The following is an 18,139-nucleotide window of genomic DNA, read 5'->3' as shown; positions in this document are numbered from 1 at the left end:
TCCAAGGTCAGCTCCCTCAGGTTAGCAAATAAAGTTCCATGATGCTCGGTTGAAATTAAACAAAATGTGTAGTATGTCCTAATGGGTTATAGTAATACTTTATTGCAATCGTTCTTCCACATTGCTTCACAGTCACGCATAAACATTCTTGGATTTTCTGCTTACAAACTCTCCAAAATACGTGCCACTTAAGGGGCCTCCCTAGTAGCATCAGAAGTTAGCGGAACACTATGTTTTTAAAATAATGATGGGACTTTATTAATCGACACTACGAATCTGAAAATTTTTCACCCACGAGAAGATAATACACGAATTGTCTGTATAATTTTACATTTTTGTTTTTTTCTATCAAAATATGAAATAAAAAATCACCAACTTGTCCAACTTTGGGGCCATTTTATACTGCTTAGGAGAATGACAGAAAAAAAGTACAAGTCTAGAAAAAAAGATAATTTTTTTCTGAAGAAATTCATGTATTTAAAACATATAGTCATCGCTTTGAATTCCGAGATATCTTTTCCACAATTTCCGCAAATCCTGAAAGTTTTCCACCGTCTCGTGCTGCCGCTCGGCGAAGCCAGCTCGCAGGCCACACAGCTCAGGTAGCCGGGTGGAGGAACACGTGGCCGGAGGGGAGGCAGGCTACCTGTGTGTGCGTGCGTGCGTGAGAGGGAGACAACCCACAACCGGCACCGGTAAAAGATAATCCCGTGACCGAAAGAAATTCTCAGAATTGCTTTTAATGTGCCTCGCCACAGTACCATGTGCTCGACTTACTCTGTGACTATATTCGTGTATCTCTAAAACATTGCTTTTGTTTAAACTACAAATATCCTAAAGCTTACCATACTAGATCATGTATTACGAAATAAAGTATTGAAACTAATCAATCAACACATTGAAAGTTGTCCTACAAACTATTTATTGGTGGCTTTACAGTCTCGCTAGCTAATTCGACAAAATTTATATTTAATTTTTAACATGAAAATACACTTCATTGTTTTTCCTTTTATTTTTAATAAAAATTCAAGAAACAATTATTATACCACCCAATATTTTTTTAAATTATTTTAGTTTTCCAAAATAATTTTACACATCTTACAATGCCGGGGAAAAATTTTATACTGATATTAACCAAATTAATTATTTACAAAAGTTTTGATACTTAAAAATGTAGGTTTTATATAAAATGTATTTTAAATTAAAAGAAAAATCGTATTTTGAAAACTAAATGTCATTTTGCTATGCTTTATGGTTAGATAGATATCTGATTGCCTGCACTGTTTTAAAAATGTTCATGGGATGATATATAAAAAAATAAAAACTAGGGAAGTTCTATATTAAATAAGCTAGTCAGAATTATGTAAATGTTCCTCCTGGCGCAGGAATCACGAGGAGGATTGAAGATGAGGTCAGTGACCGATCGCTCACATATGTAGTTATGGATGGTACGTTATTAATTACAAAATTCAAAAACCATTTTGAAGTTAAAAAGTATAATTAGTGGCAATGTTTAATAAAGATGACGTAAATTTTCAGATAAACTTATTTCTACAGCTCAATTAATTAATAAGGGCAGGAAATAAATTTTTTACAGCAATTATACAAAATTATTAAAAAAATTTAAACCACAATTAATTTATCCAAAAACCAAAATTAAGTAAATATTGCCCACACATTACAACATCCACGAAAGAACCTTGCAAATTATTTTTGTTATATGCATTATTTTGCATTCAAGTTCTTTATTTTTTTATACTTCACCTACTTATAATTGTTACATATTTGGCACATGGTCCGTCACGCCCAATTAAAGGGCCTGAATAAGTAGAACGCGTTTCTGATCAAATTGCACGCCTGTTACTTTACCTGCAACCCGGAGCGGTGTGAAATAAATTATTGTACATTCGTGACGTTGGCAATCAACTTAAATATTTATGAGTTAAAACCAAACATAACTATAACGGATAATCAAAGAAATTTTGAAATTTTGAAAGCTTGTTATGTTTTTATATAGTACACAAAGCAGTTAAACCATAAATTATTTGTTGTTGAAAAAAAATAATCCTTAACCTTTCATGCTTTTTTCATTTATTTTTATTACCAGATATTTCCGTTTAAGTAATACTTATATATATAACAATATAGCAATCTAGAAAAAAATTAAGGTAGCCTTATTCCAAATATAGACGTTAGTTAACTAAGAATATAAATTCGCTTTACAACCACAGCTTGTACACAAGTAAAAAAAACATGGTTTTACTTACAGGCCGTATTGAACGTAGGGTAGGTTTATGACAAATACAACAGCAATAAACATATGGCTGAGTCTGCTTTCATGTACACTTTTTTTTTAAGTTATCACTTTTAAAGCGGGTAAAGGGTACCTATCAAGTAGCTTAGCATTACCCAAAGTGAATGTCGTGCTCCAGAAAATGTTCGAACTATGTAATATTTGTATCACTGTTGCGTTACAGACCTGCAACTTTTTTCAGTGCGCGATGTCACTCTCATGTAAAAATATGCCGTGTTTAGCGCAAACGTGTTCGAATGAATCCACATGGAGCTGCCAAAGAATACCTATCGATGTCGGCAACATACATAAGTATACAAACCAACGTTTACAAGTGTATTCATACGTAAGTATAAAACTGGCGGCGGGCCATGATGCAGTTGGTTCTTCGCGTACAGTCCACTGACGGGATTAGAAGCGTCAAAGATCTTATATGGCTATTCTGTAAACTTGTATGTCATTTCACTGCCTGCTTTAGACAAACAACATCCATTACTTTTAGCTTTGGCTTGAAAAGAATTACTCCGGCCTGCTTTCTTATATTACTTATTTCAGCTCCTCGTGCGACCAGTGTGTATACCTAATTTGTCCGCGGCCTTATCTTTGGGTGAAAGTTATTTGTAAGGGAAGTTGTATCGGTAATGTTCATGTATTACATAACAATTCGACTTAGATACGCACATGTGTTTTTAAAATATATGTTTAATAACTTGCAATACAAAGTATGTGTTGAATTTCATGTATTGAATTTTTTTTTACATTATGTACGAACATAATAATCACAATATTTCATGAGAAATTTTTAAAACATTTTACAAAGTAATCTCTAATTTCTTCCACACCTCATGGTTAACCTTACTATTTTATTTCATGTTTCAGTTGATTTAAACTGTTTGGAATCAAAATATGACGGACAATGAAGAATATTAGTTTCAGTAAATTTTATGAGATGATTTACTTATTACATTAAATATACCTCAATTTTTACCTCAAAGGAAAATAGTTGCATATAATTAAATGATAAATATTTGTTTCCCATTAATATAGTTTATGAACATAACTTATTGTTATAATACCTACATTAGTTAAATTGTGTTTTTGTAATGCTCTCCTATTTCAGTAAAATTTTGGGCAAATTGAATAGCATATAGTCGATCTTTAACATAAGCTTTTGGAATACATAAATATAATAAATTATGTTCTCGTGATTTTAACAATTAAATATTTCTTCGCATGAAAAAATTAATTAACTAAAAAATATTTCAGTAATTTATACTTAAGGACTAAAAAAATTTATTTTTATAATATAATAATATTGTATGTATGTATACTTTTCTGAAAAAAGTAGATTCAAGAAAACAAATTTTCTTTTTTTTAATTTTGTTCTTGAACTTACTTGACAAGCGATATTGAACTTCAACTTTATACTTTCGGTATAGTACTTTTCGATTTATTTTCTCCAAACGGGAATTAAAAGTATAGAATAAATAACATTTTCCTCTATAATTATTGCAGCCGTATACTGAAAAGTTTAACTTTCCTTTATTTGCATGACGCGGAGCTCCTAACTACACAAAATTTTTGTTATTTATTTTGAACGTTGTATTTATGTTTCCTTACAAACTTAAATGAACCTCTTAACATTTAATTTCATCAAAAGTTATACAATATAAGTATCAAGTTAAAATATTTTTAAGTGTAGTTGTGGCTATTTTGTTGTTGAAAATGACACTCTTAAGTTTGAATGAAAGTGAGATATGATAAAATTATATTTGTAGTTAAAAACAGATAATTCATTTCAAATTCAATCTTTTGTTACATGCATATTTCCAAATAAATTTGACAATATATTAAATTCTATGCATTTGAATCTATTCGTATATTCTGCAGCATTAATTCCTATAAGCAAATACTTATTACGTACAATGTACTTTTAGTCCTGTCGTATAGTTATGCAAAAAATTGTATCAAAAGTATTGTTTCTTCTATGCGGTTATGGTTTAAAAACAAAAAAAGTAATTTAATTTATTTTTAAATTCGGTTGTCAGTAAGAACACGCATTTAGTGTAATACGACATATATTATTCTGTTTATTAAAACATTACTATCGATAACTCCATTTTAGATTTATCTGTCTGTGTTATATTTCAAATTGATTCTTTTTCTTCGGCTTATGACAGCAGCAAATTTTGTTTTATCGCATATGTAATGTTTTTATGTTTTGCATATTATAATTAATGAGTTAGTATTGTTGGCGGGTGAGGCTTTTTCACAAATGGACGCGTTCTTGGCGGCTAGCAGGTAGGACGCGTGTATTACGCAGGCTGGATAGGGAAGTACGACTGCGGGCGAGCTCCATGATAGAAGCAACGGGAGTAGTATCACTCGGCTATTTGTATAGGTTGGGATAGCTGTGCGAATGGTAGAACAGACCACGGGACTATGGTGAGGAAAAAGGTCCCAAGCTCGACATCCCGACGATGAGACCGTTTACGAACTGTCGATGGATCATCAGGAAAGTTAACAACTTCTTCAGAAACTTGAGTCCCTCTTTCAAAATTCAGTTTAATACCTGGAGATGACTATATTCGGTGTTCTACCAAGCGAAGCATACTCTTAATTCATTACTAGTTGATGTTTAATATTTTGACGCAAAATAAAATTGTGAATCAGCTTACTTTGCTCATGCCAGGTTTTACAAGTTTTGTCAAAGTTAATTAAATGAATAAAAATTGTGTCCCTTTGTTACTGGCTACCCGCAAGAAATTATCATGGTGAATAATAATAATTTTAAGTCGACATGTAATATTTTGATTTTTATGGGATTGTGTTTTGGTAATGGTGTGTGTAACTGTCTTGTGTATTTTATTACATTCACTTCACGTAACGAATTGTCTGAACGTAATGTTATTGTTTGTTTGTTTTAATATTTCGTTTTATTGAACAAAGATACATAGTTTGCCACTTCGAGCGACTACAGAAATGACAATACAATTAGTTTACAGTGTTCCAAACATTTTAGTTTCCTCTACTGTACATGGGGGGAATATTTTTTATGTTATGTTTACTGAAACCATTTTACGCGCTAAGTGAGATGTTGCGATTGAGTAGAAGGGAAAATATGTCATAAAACCCTGCGTAATGTTATGAATTCCATTCATTCGTTTACTCTGTGATCCGGAGGGTCTAATGTTAAGACTGAATACATGTGCACTTCCTCTATGTAGAGTGGCTTCATTGAGATGAAAGCAAAGCTCACGTTGATGAAATACTTATTAATTAAAAAATTAAAATGTTGTTTTATGCTTCAATTTCTGTTAGTGTCGTACACTGATTAAAAATGTAATTCAGAGTTCCTCAGTTTTATGTATATTGAAATTTGCTCATGTGTAGAGTAGTTATTAAAAGCATAAAAAACATATATGACGAATTGTTGTGTATTATTTCCATTAGGCGTGACCATGAAAATAGATAAGATTTTATCATTATGTGAAATCTACATTTTAAATGTTGGCGTTTAAATATTTATGAAAGCGTGTGATCTTAAAGCACTATTTATCTATTAAGGAAGTAGGTAGTTTCTTTGATTTTAGAAGGGTTTTTTAAACAAACAACTAAATTAATTCAAAAATTTGAACTACTGCAAGCAAAAAATACTTTATTCCATTTTTATTTTAAAATTAGCCATTGTATTCTACCTTGCTTACACTCTATTATCGAAAAATATATTTTTTTGACAGAGATGAATACCGTAAATTAATACACAAAACATACATGTTTTCGTATGATACAATAATAGCTAGTGACAGTGACGAAACCAAAATTATTTTGATAGTTTGTATAGAAAATCCCCAACAGTAGTGGTGGTATATTTAGGGATTTATTTGTAGATGGGTAAGTACTATTCCACAATAAAAAGGAGTTATCGTCAATTATCAAAGCAGCCATATTTCGTATCTTCTTTGACAGCCTAAATACAGCACCAAATGACGTACTTGGCTAAAAATTAATTCCAGCTGCATGCGTAGATTCCGGGAGGAGGGGAGAATCTCAGGGTGGCCCGAACCTCCCTGAAATAAAAAAGTCCGTCTGAGGGGGCCCCGCTTGCATTTGCAAAATCTTCACGTTATCCCGTGGGCCTCATGGGAATCCTACAAATTTTCGCCCGTGATTCCAGCTATACATTTCACTGACACCTTGAGCACAACAGTCAGTGCACACTGAGTTCTTCCATACCACCCGCACTTGTCTTCGATAAAATCTGAACTCAGGTGGATTCAGTGTGACTGACTAAGCCTGCAGTCTGAATCCACCTGTAGGCCGCTGTTGCAACAGCTAAGAAATTAACACTGCTCGTAGTGAACAGTCTGTATGTAACTCGAAACGTGATTCCAGTTCATTCGTGTATACTTATTCATCATATTATGCAACGTTAAAGTCATTAAAAAAATATGCAAAAATAAAATAAAATGCTAAACGTGTAATAAGAGCCAGAAAATAATAATATGCAGTAATATTTAGTGTAACTAAATACGACGTGAACCCTAGAATACAAAGTTGACGATGTGTCGTTGGTGGGAACACTTGTTTGTTCCTGACATTTTTTTTCTTTACAGAATTTAAAAGTAAGTTTGACATGCACTTTTTATTCAGGAAGTAAGTTAAAAATTTATTTGTCGTTATTGCGATTTAAAAAGTTGATTTGTGTCTAAGATTAAAAATAATTAATATTATTTTCATCATTTTATTCCCAGTTTTATTACTCAATTATTAGTAGGACGTGATTTCTCGTCGCGGTGCGGAATACTTTTATGAATGAAAGCATAACTGTTCGTGCAAAACCATTCATCACACAAATGTCAGTTCGAAAGTATAATGTTGGAAATTTTTTTAATGATATAATTTTTGCATTTTTCCCCCCCTGAAAACACAAGCTAACACATCGATTGTTGGTGACAGCATTTTTTGTAATGTATGTAAATCTCTTAATTATGTAGAACGTTAATTAAAATAAAAATACCTGTTTTAAACAGAATTGACGATTGTTTGCATTTCATGGATATGGACTGGATCGCAACACTAATTTAATGTTTCAAGTTAATAAACACTGTCAGGAAGCAAGCAAGGCAATATGAGAACATTATCTTTTGGTTGAATGTAGCGAAAGGGAAAAACAGTCATCTTTCTTGCCACGATCTTGTTCGCAGATAACGCAGGTATAAGTAGCAAATGGACTCCACACAATGACAACCCTCCCATTATTCCGCCCCCCCCCTCGCTGAAACGCCCTCTCCCCACTCCACCTCGGCGCAGGCGACAGTCTCAGGTATATCGCCCCGCCCAACCACTGGCCGTAGCACGTGGCCAGTGGCCCACCGCGCTAAACATTTTTACTAGGGAGGCCCCTTAAAATAAAAACCTTGGCAGAAGATACAGTGTCACAACTGCATGATTGCCTGTGAATGATTTTCTGGCACCAGAGAAATAAATACAGTTTCCAAACACTAATTTAGAGGTTCAATGCTCATACTGATAATTAGTGAAATACTGTAAATTAAAAATAAAAAAAAATATATACATTAGCTTAACCTTACCAACAAGTAAGCAACATACATCAAATGATTATGCCAGGTACTGTATGAAACACAATTGTCAACTATAACATTAACTAAAATAAAAATTTGCATTATCAGCCTAACCTGTCATTCCAGTTACAGCATGTTTTAATTTTCCTTAAGCCAGTGGTTATAACATGTCGAATAGCAAGTCGATCCGAGCGGCGGCCTCCTCTGGGAACACAGGGAATTCCCCGAGCCGCTTGAATGGTCGGTCACAACAGCCTGAGGAGGGATGGTGAGCGGGGGAGCAAGGGTGGAGGGGGTTAAGCGAGGACACTTGTAATCCGGCAGGGGACACGAGGCACGCCTCATGTGAATGGACCGGCTGGCCCACCCGCCAACGAGCCTAGCCTCTAGTACGCTCGTAACAGTATATTTAAAAATCACCCGTTGATGATAAAAAATCTTAGAAAAATTTGCGTCGGAAGGTTCCGAGATCGGTTCACCGGTTATCTTGTAGACCAGTGGTTCCCAAACCTTTTCAGCTGGCGACCCACCTTTCCTTATAGGAATACCTCCACGGTCCATCGGTCCATGGTGGAGTAAAAAAAACATTATTTTTATCGTATCCCTTATGTATATATAATTTACCATCAAATATTGCATATAAATGTGTTTATGTATGTATATATACATATATACGCTCTTTTTAAGATACCGATTGATTATTGATATAAAAAATTGTGTTCTGATTTGAAAATGGTTGACAATATAAGCACTTTATAGCAAAACAGTTATTTATTTAACAATAGTTATTTGTTTTGCGCACAATTCAATTAGTTTCGTTTTTTTTACCTTTTCTGATGGTTTAGTCGAGGGTTACTGATAGTTTTAGGATCAGGTCGCGACCCACCTGTGACCCTTCCGCGATCCACCGGTGGGTTGCGACCCACCGTTTGGGAACCGCTGTTGTCGACGCCCTGAGTCGAACCGCGGTGCGAAGCGAGAGCCGTGTGGATGCACCCGGCAGTTGTGTCGGAAGGTTCCGAGATCGGTAGACGCCCTGAATCGAACCGTGATGTGAAGTGAGAGCCGTGTGGATGCACCCGGCAGTTGTGTCGGAAGGTTCCGAGATCGGTAGACGCCCTGAATCGAACCGTGATGTGAAGTGAGAGCCGTGTGGATGCACCCGGCAGTTGTGTCGGAAGGTTCCGAGATCGGTAGACGCCCTGAATCGAACCGTGATGTGAAGTGAGAGCCGTGTGGATGCACCCGGCAGTTGTGTCGAAAGGTTCCGAGATCGGTAGACGCCCTGAATCGAACCGTGATGTGAAGTGAGAGCCGTGTGGATGCACCCGGCAGTTGTGTCGGAAGGTTCCGAGATCGGTAGACGCCCTGAATCGAACCGTGATGTGAAGTGAGAGCCGTGTGGATGCACCCGGCAGTTGTGTCGGAAGGTTCCGAGATCGGTAGACGCCCTGAGTCGAGCCGCGGTGCGAAGCGGACAGTCCGTGTGTGCAGGCGGGGAACTACGTGCGGGACGACGTGGTGTCGTGCACCATCCAGCTGGTCTCGGAGTCGGCGGGCCAGCAGCAGTACATCGTGGAGCAGCTGTGGCGGGCGCTGGAGCGGGACGCGGACGACCGCCAGCCCCTCACCCAGGTGGCCGCCTGGTGCATCGGCGAGTACGGCGACCTCCTGCTGTACGGGCCGCCCGCCACCGAGGAGAGCCCCCCCAAGGTGAGGGGCCCCCTTCGTCGTCACCCGTGTCGAAGTGTTTCTAATGAATGATGTTAGGAGGTAATTTAACTTTGAGTTGTTGGTGACACTCAGTGGCGTATCCAGGATTTGTGTATGGGTGGGGGGGGGGGGGATGATAAGAAGCATGCCGCCGCCCCCCCCCCCCCCCTCCCATTAAAGTGGTGGGGTCCGGGAAAATTTGGATTTTAAGGCGTAAAATAGTGCTATTTTAGCAGTTTTCGGTACTTAAATTTAAATATTGTAGGGTGAAAATTTTATTAATTTTAATATGAAATTTGTATGAGTGATGAATAAGAAATTAATTAAAGATTTGGTGCTAAGGGGGGGGGGGGGTTGAACCCCTAACCCCCCCCCCCCCCTGGTGACACTGACTGTGGAAGAATACCGTTACCAGGCGCCAATTTTTTGTCTGTTCGGTTCGTGATTTTAGAGAGTTCGTCATGTGCGGAACTTTGGAGTAACTTCGGTGGCTGGTTGAAGATTACCGGGGACAATGGGTGTGCCGTGCACACGATACGTGTCGTGGGATGTAGGACTGGTGCGGTGACGTGTGTGTGTGTGGACACATCCGTGGACTTAAATCAGTCGCAATTACTTGCGTGGTCCTCCGGTGGAAGCATGGGTTCAGCTTTAGAACAAGGGAGCGGTACCGTTCGATGGTAAACACTCAGAGAACACCACAGAGGGACACAGTGGGCTGACGAGGACGAGACCGTTGTGACAGGAACAGAAAAAAAACCTTGACAAAACAACAATGTGGCCACGGAACTTGACATCTGTTCCCGTCGTCAGGCAAAAACACACTGATTAGGTTAGCATTTTTCATAATCTTCTGACCGGCTGTTTTATCAGGTAGTCAAGTTGAACTGCATGCAGTACACAGGCAGGAATATTTCGAAGTGTTTTTTTACGTAGGCCTGTGCGATCATCAGTTTCTTTAGTTCGAATACGAATACCATAATTCAATGTTGGATTGGAATACTGTAGTAAGAATGAGAATTGGAATTCCACTATAAAATTTTTTCACATCGCCTAAGAAATACGTAGGGAAGGAAAAAGCAAATATGTAGTGGATTGGCTTTTGGAATTTGGAAATAATACTGAAGTGAAAGGTTGGTTGCCGCCAAATTGTACCAATTTCACAAATTTGTAATGTTTAAAAATAAATACTGCATTCACGAAATAGTGATTATAATTAGCTTTATTTACATGTTTAAACCCATTTATTCACACATTTTGTTTTCAACAGCAGCCAGGTAATTTAGTGTTTTATTTTTGCAATATTACAAACACATTTCCTGTTAATTTTGACACGACATATATTCTTAATAAAAGTTAACTTGTGTTTGCATTTCCTGCCAACCATTCAAATTTTGCCCCACAATTTGTGAACACAGCATATATAGTTTGCTGTAAAGTCAGTTTTTGTTATTGTTAATCACCTGTTATTAAAGTTAGGTCACTGCATTTGGATCGAAACAAAACTTTATCCGAGTATTCGATAGCAGCTTGATGGCACTTGTTATGTTGTCTGTTTATTACCTTTTTTTCTGTGTTTATAGCCAACGGAGGATGACGTTATCACGGTGTACCAGAGATTGCTCTGGTCCACGCAGAACTCGGTCATCACGAAACAGTATGCACTGATGTCGCTCATGAAGCTGAGCACACGTTTCCAGTCTAATGTTGAGTGAGTAAACTGATAGTGTTAAGCATGTGGACAGCATTTTTAAATGTGGTGCCTTTCGTTACTCCTGGATAAAATCTGTTTAATTTAGTTGGGTGGTATGGTTTGCCAATCCTACTTTTAAGTGGATTGCAAGGTAGCTTCCAGCAAACATTGCCTGTGACTATGTTATTATTAGTGATGGTTCGAATCCCATTTTTCTCGAATCCGAATCTCGAATCCGAATCCCAAACAGTACCTCGAATCCACCCCTCGAATCCGAATCCAGTTCTCAAGGGTTAATTATAAAATAATTTATAAGTTAAGAGAAAAAATTAAACATTATGCCGAATTATTTAACCCTTTAAATTTTATTTAAAAAAACAAGGATTTGACACGGTCTGGATCAAGACGATTCCGTTTTTGGTCACATATGTTTCCTGCAGTGCTGAACAAACGTTCAGAGAACACTGTCGCAGGTGGTGAACACAAATATTTTTTGGACAGTTTATGTAGCCTGGGTGAACACGCAGACTGAGTTTTCCAGTATTCGAGAAAGTTTATTTCTGGGTTAACTGTAGGATCACGTAAGAATCTGGTCACTTCATCAATTGCTGTAGAATCCGACTTGGTGGATTTAAGGCATTGAGGCATTATCTGTGAGTACAGTGATTCATGTATCCACGGAAATCGGAAAACGAAATTCAACATCCGACGGAACAATATTTTGTAGTTACCAACTTGACATTTGTTTAAAGTCCCAAATGAAGGTAAATGCATTCCTGAAATATTTAATGGAAACTAAAAGGCGCCATCTTGGCTTCAATGGTTTTAGGCCATAAGAAATATTGTCGTGCGTCTTTTAAAATTAAGCCTCACTAAAGCATAATGATCAATAGGCCCGAAGTTAAAAGTGACAGGGTGTTTCTGTAGTTTACCCATTAAACTTTTTTATATTAATATTAGTTATTTTTTATGTTGGTCAAAATGATTGGCTAACAAATTCATTGGTTGGCCATCATGGAATTCTCAGATAATACGTATTTTAACGTTGGTAGTCTACACAAACCAAACTTGGTCCTAAAAAAATTCATAAATAGAATGTATCAGAATATTTAAAATTGAATTGCAATTAAAATAATAATTGTATAATGTATTAATTTTTGTCATTCATTATTTCATTGTTATTACTACATGTGCGACCATAACTTGTGATGAAAGTCGGCATTATTGTTGTATTACTAAGTAACAGATTTCTCGGTAAAGTTATTTAAAAAAAAAACAAGATTCATATTTAGTCTAGATCCTAAATGTGCTTTATTTTATTTTTTAGCATATTCTGAGAATACATATGTGATTTATGCCTTATTTAATGCCAATGTAGCGACAATGCATCCATGTTCATGAATATAAAGTAAGTTTCCCAAATCAGTACATGCTTCATATTTTTTTTTATATAATAACAAATTTAAAGTACAATACAGTAGAACATTGTTAATCAGTGATGTGCTAATTCGGGAATCTGATAATCCGGGCCGGGACGATTTAAAAGAGAAGAAGAAAAAGAGAAGTAAAAATTGTCAGCGCTTAAAATTAACGTCGGCGGCCGGCAAACACTACAAGCCATCACGTGGGCCACCGCCAAACTCTGCAACGCTGTTTGTACCGACCCTTTGTGTCGCCCCCCTTTCAGCTGTCACATTTGTCACTCTTTAAACTTGAGGGGGATGTCCTGACTTCTGCTTCCCGTCTCCCTTTGTTTGTTTCCACCCGCCAGCGCACGGCAGGCGCCTGGCGAGTGACGTGTCTGGCTGGCATTCGGCTGTAGGAGGGGGATGGGTGGAGGGGGGAGGGTGCAAGGTCAGCACGATCTTATCTTTCTCTCTTCGGCTGTTGTAAATGACCGCGAACTAATGGCGAGACATTTTTAAGCCGCTAGTCCGTGAAATTCGGTAATCCGTGATTATCTCGGTCCTGATTACGTATTAACGAGGTTCTACTGTACCTCAATAGGATGTGTTCCAAGGAAAACGTAAACAGGCCAAATAAATTGTAAGCATTTAAGTTTTTAAAGTACTACATTTACATCAATATTTTTCCTCGAATCCCGAATCTTTTCCCTCGAATTTCGAATCTTTCGAATACTAGAGATTCGGTGGGATTCGAGGATTCGAGGATTCGACCGGCCCATCCCTAGTTATTATTTAATGCTAGTGGTGATAGCTGTATTTAAAGGCATGTAGGTTGATTACGGATCTCATTTTGCCCCGTCATAACGATAAGAAATCATAGTTAAGATGGTTAACAACAAAATGTGATTACCCATCTCGTATGACACTTTAATACGTATTATTATGTTTTGTCATAACTTAGGACACCCAAATTCGGCCATCATAATTTAACACGTCATCACGTCATAAGATTAATACAAGATTTTGGTGTGAGAGGGTTACTAATATTTGAACTTATTTCCTGCAAAAATGTACTTAAAATTATAAGAGCCATATTCCAATCTTGTCACATGATTACGAGATGTCTGTGCTCTAGGATTAATGTGGTTTTCATGAGGTATTTTCACAGGTTAATGAATGAACGTTTAAATACATTTAATTGTAATAACATTTAAACTTCAATTTTATCACAAAGTATAACAGGAATAATAAAATATGTGTTTGTCAATGAATTATACATTGAAAGTAGTGGTGCACCGATGCGGATACCGATGAATCGTAATTGGCGATTATGGGTACTTCCCGATTAATCGTAATCGGCGATTATCTTGATTACTTTGCCGATTATCTACGTCCCGGCGTAATTAAGTAGGTTTTTACTGTGTAATATTTTGTTACACATTTTAGGACGAAATACGGTAATATTTGTATATATAATAAAATTCATCTAACTCAGTCATATCAAGATTACAGATATTTCGCTAGGTTAAATTAATCTCATTGCCTCTAACAATAAAAAATACATTTTTCCTACACGTTTATTTACGTTTCGTCTTTTGTTCTGTCTTTTGTTTAGTGGCCTTGTACATTACCTATAGCCAGAGACGTAAAACAGATGGCACGCAATCAAAATACCACAAGCAGTTGCAGTGTATTCTATGAGAATCAATCTTTTCGAGTCGTAGTAGCGGTTCAAAATCGTGGTCCCGATACCTTTCAGAGTTTATCACTGCGATTTACAAACTCGTTATGGCCATGGGCGTCTTTGGTAACATTATCCGTTGTGTTATTTGTATGTGACGTGAAAAGTGAAACAGTATTTATAATTTTATACATTTTAGTCAACATTAATAAAATCACATGTGCTAGAATTGGGTTTGAGTCATTTTTATATAATTATAGTGAGATGGCGACTAGGGAGAAAAAAAGTGAAGTGCGGAAACATTTTTATATAAACTCAAGTGAACAAAATATAGCAACATGTTTACATTGTTAAACGGTAATTTCTCGATGCAACCTTATGTGATAGTCGATAATAATGCTAGTTTTCCGCAACAAAAACTTACCCATTGTAAATTACAATTATTAGACTGTAGTTCAAGTTGTTTACAATAACAAATATAAATAGAAGTTAATTTAATTTACTCTTTGCAATGACATAATAGTGTATTTTATATATTTTTATACTGTTATTATAACTGTATTTTCAATTTTACCTACTCTTGTAATTAAATTCACATGGGAATAAAAAATTTTGTGTGCATTATTACACTTAAAAAAATTATTTCATTATAATCGGTAACTGAATCGGTATCTGCCGATTATTGCTCTCATAATCGGTAATTGGTAAAGCCATATCGGTGCACCACTAATTGAAAGTGAATAATTGGGCATTATTGTGTTTATATATCATGTCTAAACCTCAAAATATGCTTCCCATCCTAGCAATTTTGTCTCCGTATATACAAAAAAGTAGGTTTACCACATCATACAAGTGTAACTAAATACATAATTAAAAACATAGTTTGTGATTAAATATCCTTTTCTTTCACTATTCCCTACAGCCAATTCTATGTATTTTGAAGTGGGAGCCAATTCTATGTATTTTGAAGTGGGAGTCAAAATCATCCGTACGACAAATCAAGTGAAAACTGAATATCTTGTTTGAAAATTTAAGTTGTTACGTACCGTTGTCATTAAATTATATTTAAAAATTGATTTTTATTTGACATTTTATTCCGGAAACCTGCGTCGATGATTTAATATTAGTTTTAGTTCACTCATGCTAGGTACAGGGCCGGCGCGTCCATACAGGCGAACTAGGCAACCGCCTAGGGCGCCAAGTAGCTGGGGGCGGTGCAGCACGACACATAACAGCTCATATAATATGTTTAATGATTATTGAAACTAGATGAAAATGGATTTTTGTAACAGTTTGGTATGTTTATATTGATATAAGTATATATTTATTTAAAGTTCACGGTGACCTGTTTATGATTTGTAATCAGTAAAAAAGTAAAAAAAAAAAAAAAAAAACACAAGCCTGCTTACATTTGATTGTTGTCAAAATCTTAGGCTTACGTGATGTATTTTGAGGCAAGGAAAATTTTTTTTAGGGTGTCCGGTCGGTGGGTTGGGGAGGGGGGGGGGGGGTGGACATTGAGGTTTTTCGTCTAGGGCGCCAATTTACCTTGCACCGGCCCTGGCTAGCTATATCCGTTCAATAGAATAAATGCACGTTGGAATCGTCAGCACCAGCACCTGTTAGATGAGGAAGCCAGCCCGTGTCGGTCTCGCCTGACGCGGGGAGTGTGTGCCGGCAGCAACGTGCGCCAGATGGTGGACGCGTGCGGCAGCCACCTGGACGTGGAGCTTCAGCAGCGGGGGGTGGAGTTCTCGCAGCTGTTCCGCAAGTACGACCGCATGCGGCCGGCCATCCTGGAGAAGATGCCGCCCATGGAGGCGGCGCGGGCCAACGGGGAGGCGGCGCTCGCCAACGGGGAGGCGGAGGAGGCGGAGCCGGCCCTCGGTGAGGAGGGCAGCCTCCTGGTCGGCGAGAGGAAGTCCGCCCTGGGACTCGACTCCCAGGAATCCGTAAGCCCCGGCCGTCGCGCTCTCTCTTCTTCTCCGGTCGAAACACCACGTACAGCGAAACCCCTTATTTACGTTATCGTTATTTACGTTTTTCCCGTTATTTGCACTATATTCTTCAGGTCCCGTTTAGTTCCCATTTAGTCCAATACAATACCTTCACGCGAATTACGTCTCAAAAATCGAATCCGTCCCGCTATTTATGTCACGTAACAACCATAGTAGGCCTAAAAACATTGTAAAAAACATAACGTTTATACTCGGCAATGAACATTTTAAATCGCAAAATATACATATTTTATAACATGAAAAGTTCCTTTTATTTCTAAACATTTAATAATTTAAGCTTAGGCGTGTAAAAGTCCGGGTAATTATAGCAGGAGACAATCTAAAATGTACTAGGGAAAAATGTTAACTTACGAATGTATAAACGTACCGGGAATGTCGGAAATATTACGACTTTACGAGGCTGCTTGTAAGTTGTGATACTATATTTATGTCACAACTTAGCCAAAATACTGGTACGAGACATAAACTTCACAAGATAAAATGAGCGAAGTCTTGGTAACTGTATTATACGTATTTTATAATTTCGGAAATATTGTACAGTTGACGCATATTTTTTAAACTAACCATTTATTTCTGGAGATCATAAATAATTAATTATTGGTATCAAGACATCAAGATGAACGTAGCCTTGAACATGTCACGGCAGCGAGAAAACTGGTGCGTATACCAATAAACTGGTATTAGAACTGGACAAAACTGGTACACGGGAGGTGGAGCTTATATTTTTTTCCGCTAAGTTCGCATCTATTGGCTGGCTGCTGATGGAAGGTCACGAGTCTGGGCGGAGCGTTGAGTGAGTTATACTGCGCATGCGCAGCTCAGTGAACAGAGCCAGCCGGCTACTACGCTGCGCCGAAACAACAGCTGATCGAGTACAATGAGCTTTCTCCGCGCACGGCACGCTATTGACGGTAAATTTCCATCAATTTGCTGCCTTTTTTTTTTTTTTTTTTACTGTGGTGCAAATCGTATGTGTAATGTAGCCCGTATTTGTTATGAACGCTGCAGGATGTGACTGTATTTTAATTAACTTTAACGTATTTCTTACTTTTCCCTTTATTTACACTTTTCCGCTTTTTACCCTTTTTCACTTTGTCCCCATGAAAAGTGCAAATAAGGGGTTTTGCTGTATGTGAGTGACAGTCAGTTGGTGTGTCAATCTCTGTTCTCTGTCCTCCATTCTGCCATTGAATAGATATTTTATGTTTTTCTTAAGCAGTTGTGAATGAGTGTGTATAAATTTTAATATTCACCCTACAAATTAACTACAATGCCACAGGTTGTTACTGTCCAGTTCTAGCCATCTAGAGCTATGTGAAGCAAGTGTTCTACCTAAGTGCTAGGTGACGTGTTTGTGGTAAATTGAATGAATTAAGATATGATTAACGTGAAATACTGTATCTTTAGTGTGACGGGAAGGTGTGTGGTGGTTAGATAGAGAAGCAATTTTTAGTTACCAGAACCAAACTGAGAACCAGGGAAAAGAAGATCCAGCACATCACTAGTTGAAATCAATTTTTCCATTCTTTTTAAGCATATAGAACAGAACGAATGTTCCCTTTTGTGTTGCAGAACGCACTGCTGGTGTTGCTGGGTGGGTCGGATGCCACAAAGGCAGATACGCTGCCGTCTGTCGAGAGCGCGAAACCCGCTGCGTCAGATAACTTGGATCTTTTAGATTTGTTAGGTGAGTTTTGTTAGTTTTTGAAGAAAAGAAAAAAAAAATAACGGAGTTGTCCTGTGGGCAGGT

The 18,139-nt window shown here is 37.3% G+C and overlaps 1 protein-coding gene across 4 annotated transcripts in view; it reads left to right on the top strand.

Annotated features, from left to right (window-relative positions):
* The window catches only part of LOC134532652 (AP-1 complex subunit gamma-1), a 77,054-nt gene that overhangs the window by 49,507 nt on the left and 9,408 nt on the right, over positions 1 to 18,139 (top strand). For all 4 annotated transcript variants that reach the window (XM_063369307.1, XM_063369305.1, XM_063369308.1 and 1 more), the window contains 4 exons: positions 9,373 to 9,591; positions 11,175 to 11,302; positions 16,053 to 16,323; positions 17,962 to 18,076. In XM_063369307.1, the coding sequence (XP_063225377.1) occupies positions 9,373 to 9,591; positions 11,175 to 11,302; positions 16,053 to 16,323; positions 17,962 to 18,076 (733 nt within the window). The remainder of the gene's footprint in view (positions 1 to 9,372; positions 9,592 to 11,174; positions 11,303 to 16,052; positions 16,324 to 17,961; positions 18,077 to 18,139) is intronic.

Source organism: Bacillus rossius, chromosome 6 (genome assembly GCF_032445375.1).
Source record: "Bacillus rossius redtenbacheri isolate Brsri chromosome 6, Brsri_v3, whole genome shotgun sequence".
Taxonomy (NCBI): domain Eukaryota; kingdom Metazoa; phylum Arthropoda; class Insecta; order Phasmatodea; family Bacillidae; genus Bacillus; species Bacillus rossius.
This window is presented reverse-complemented; position numbering and strand designations above follow the sequence as displayed.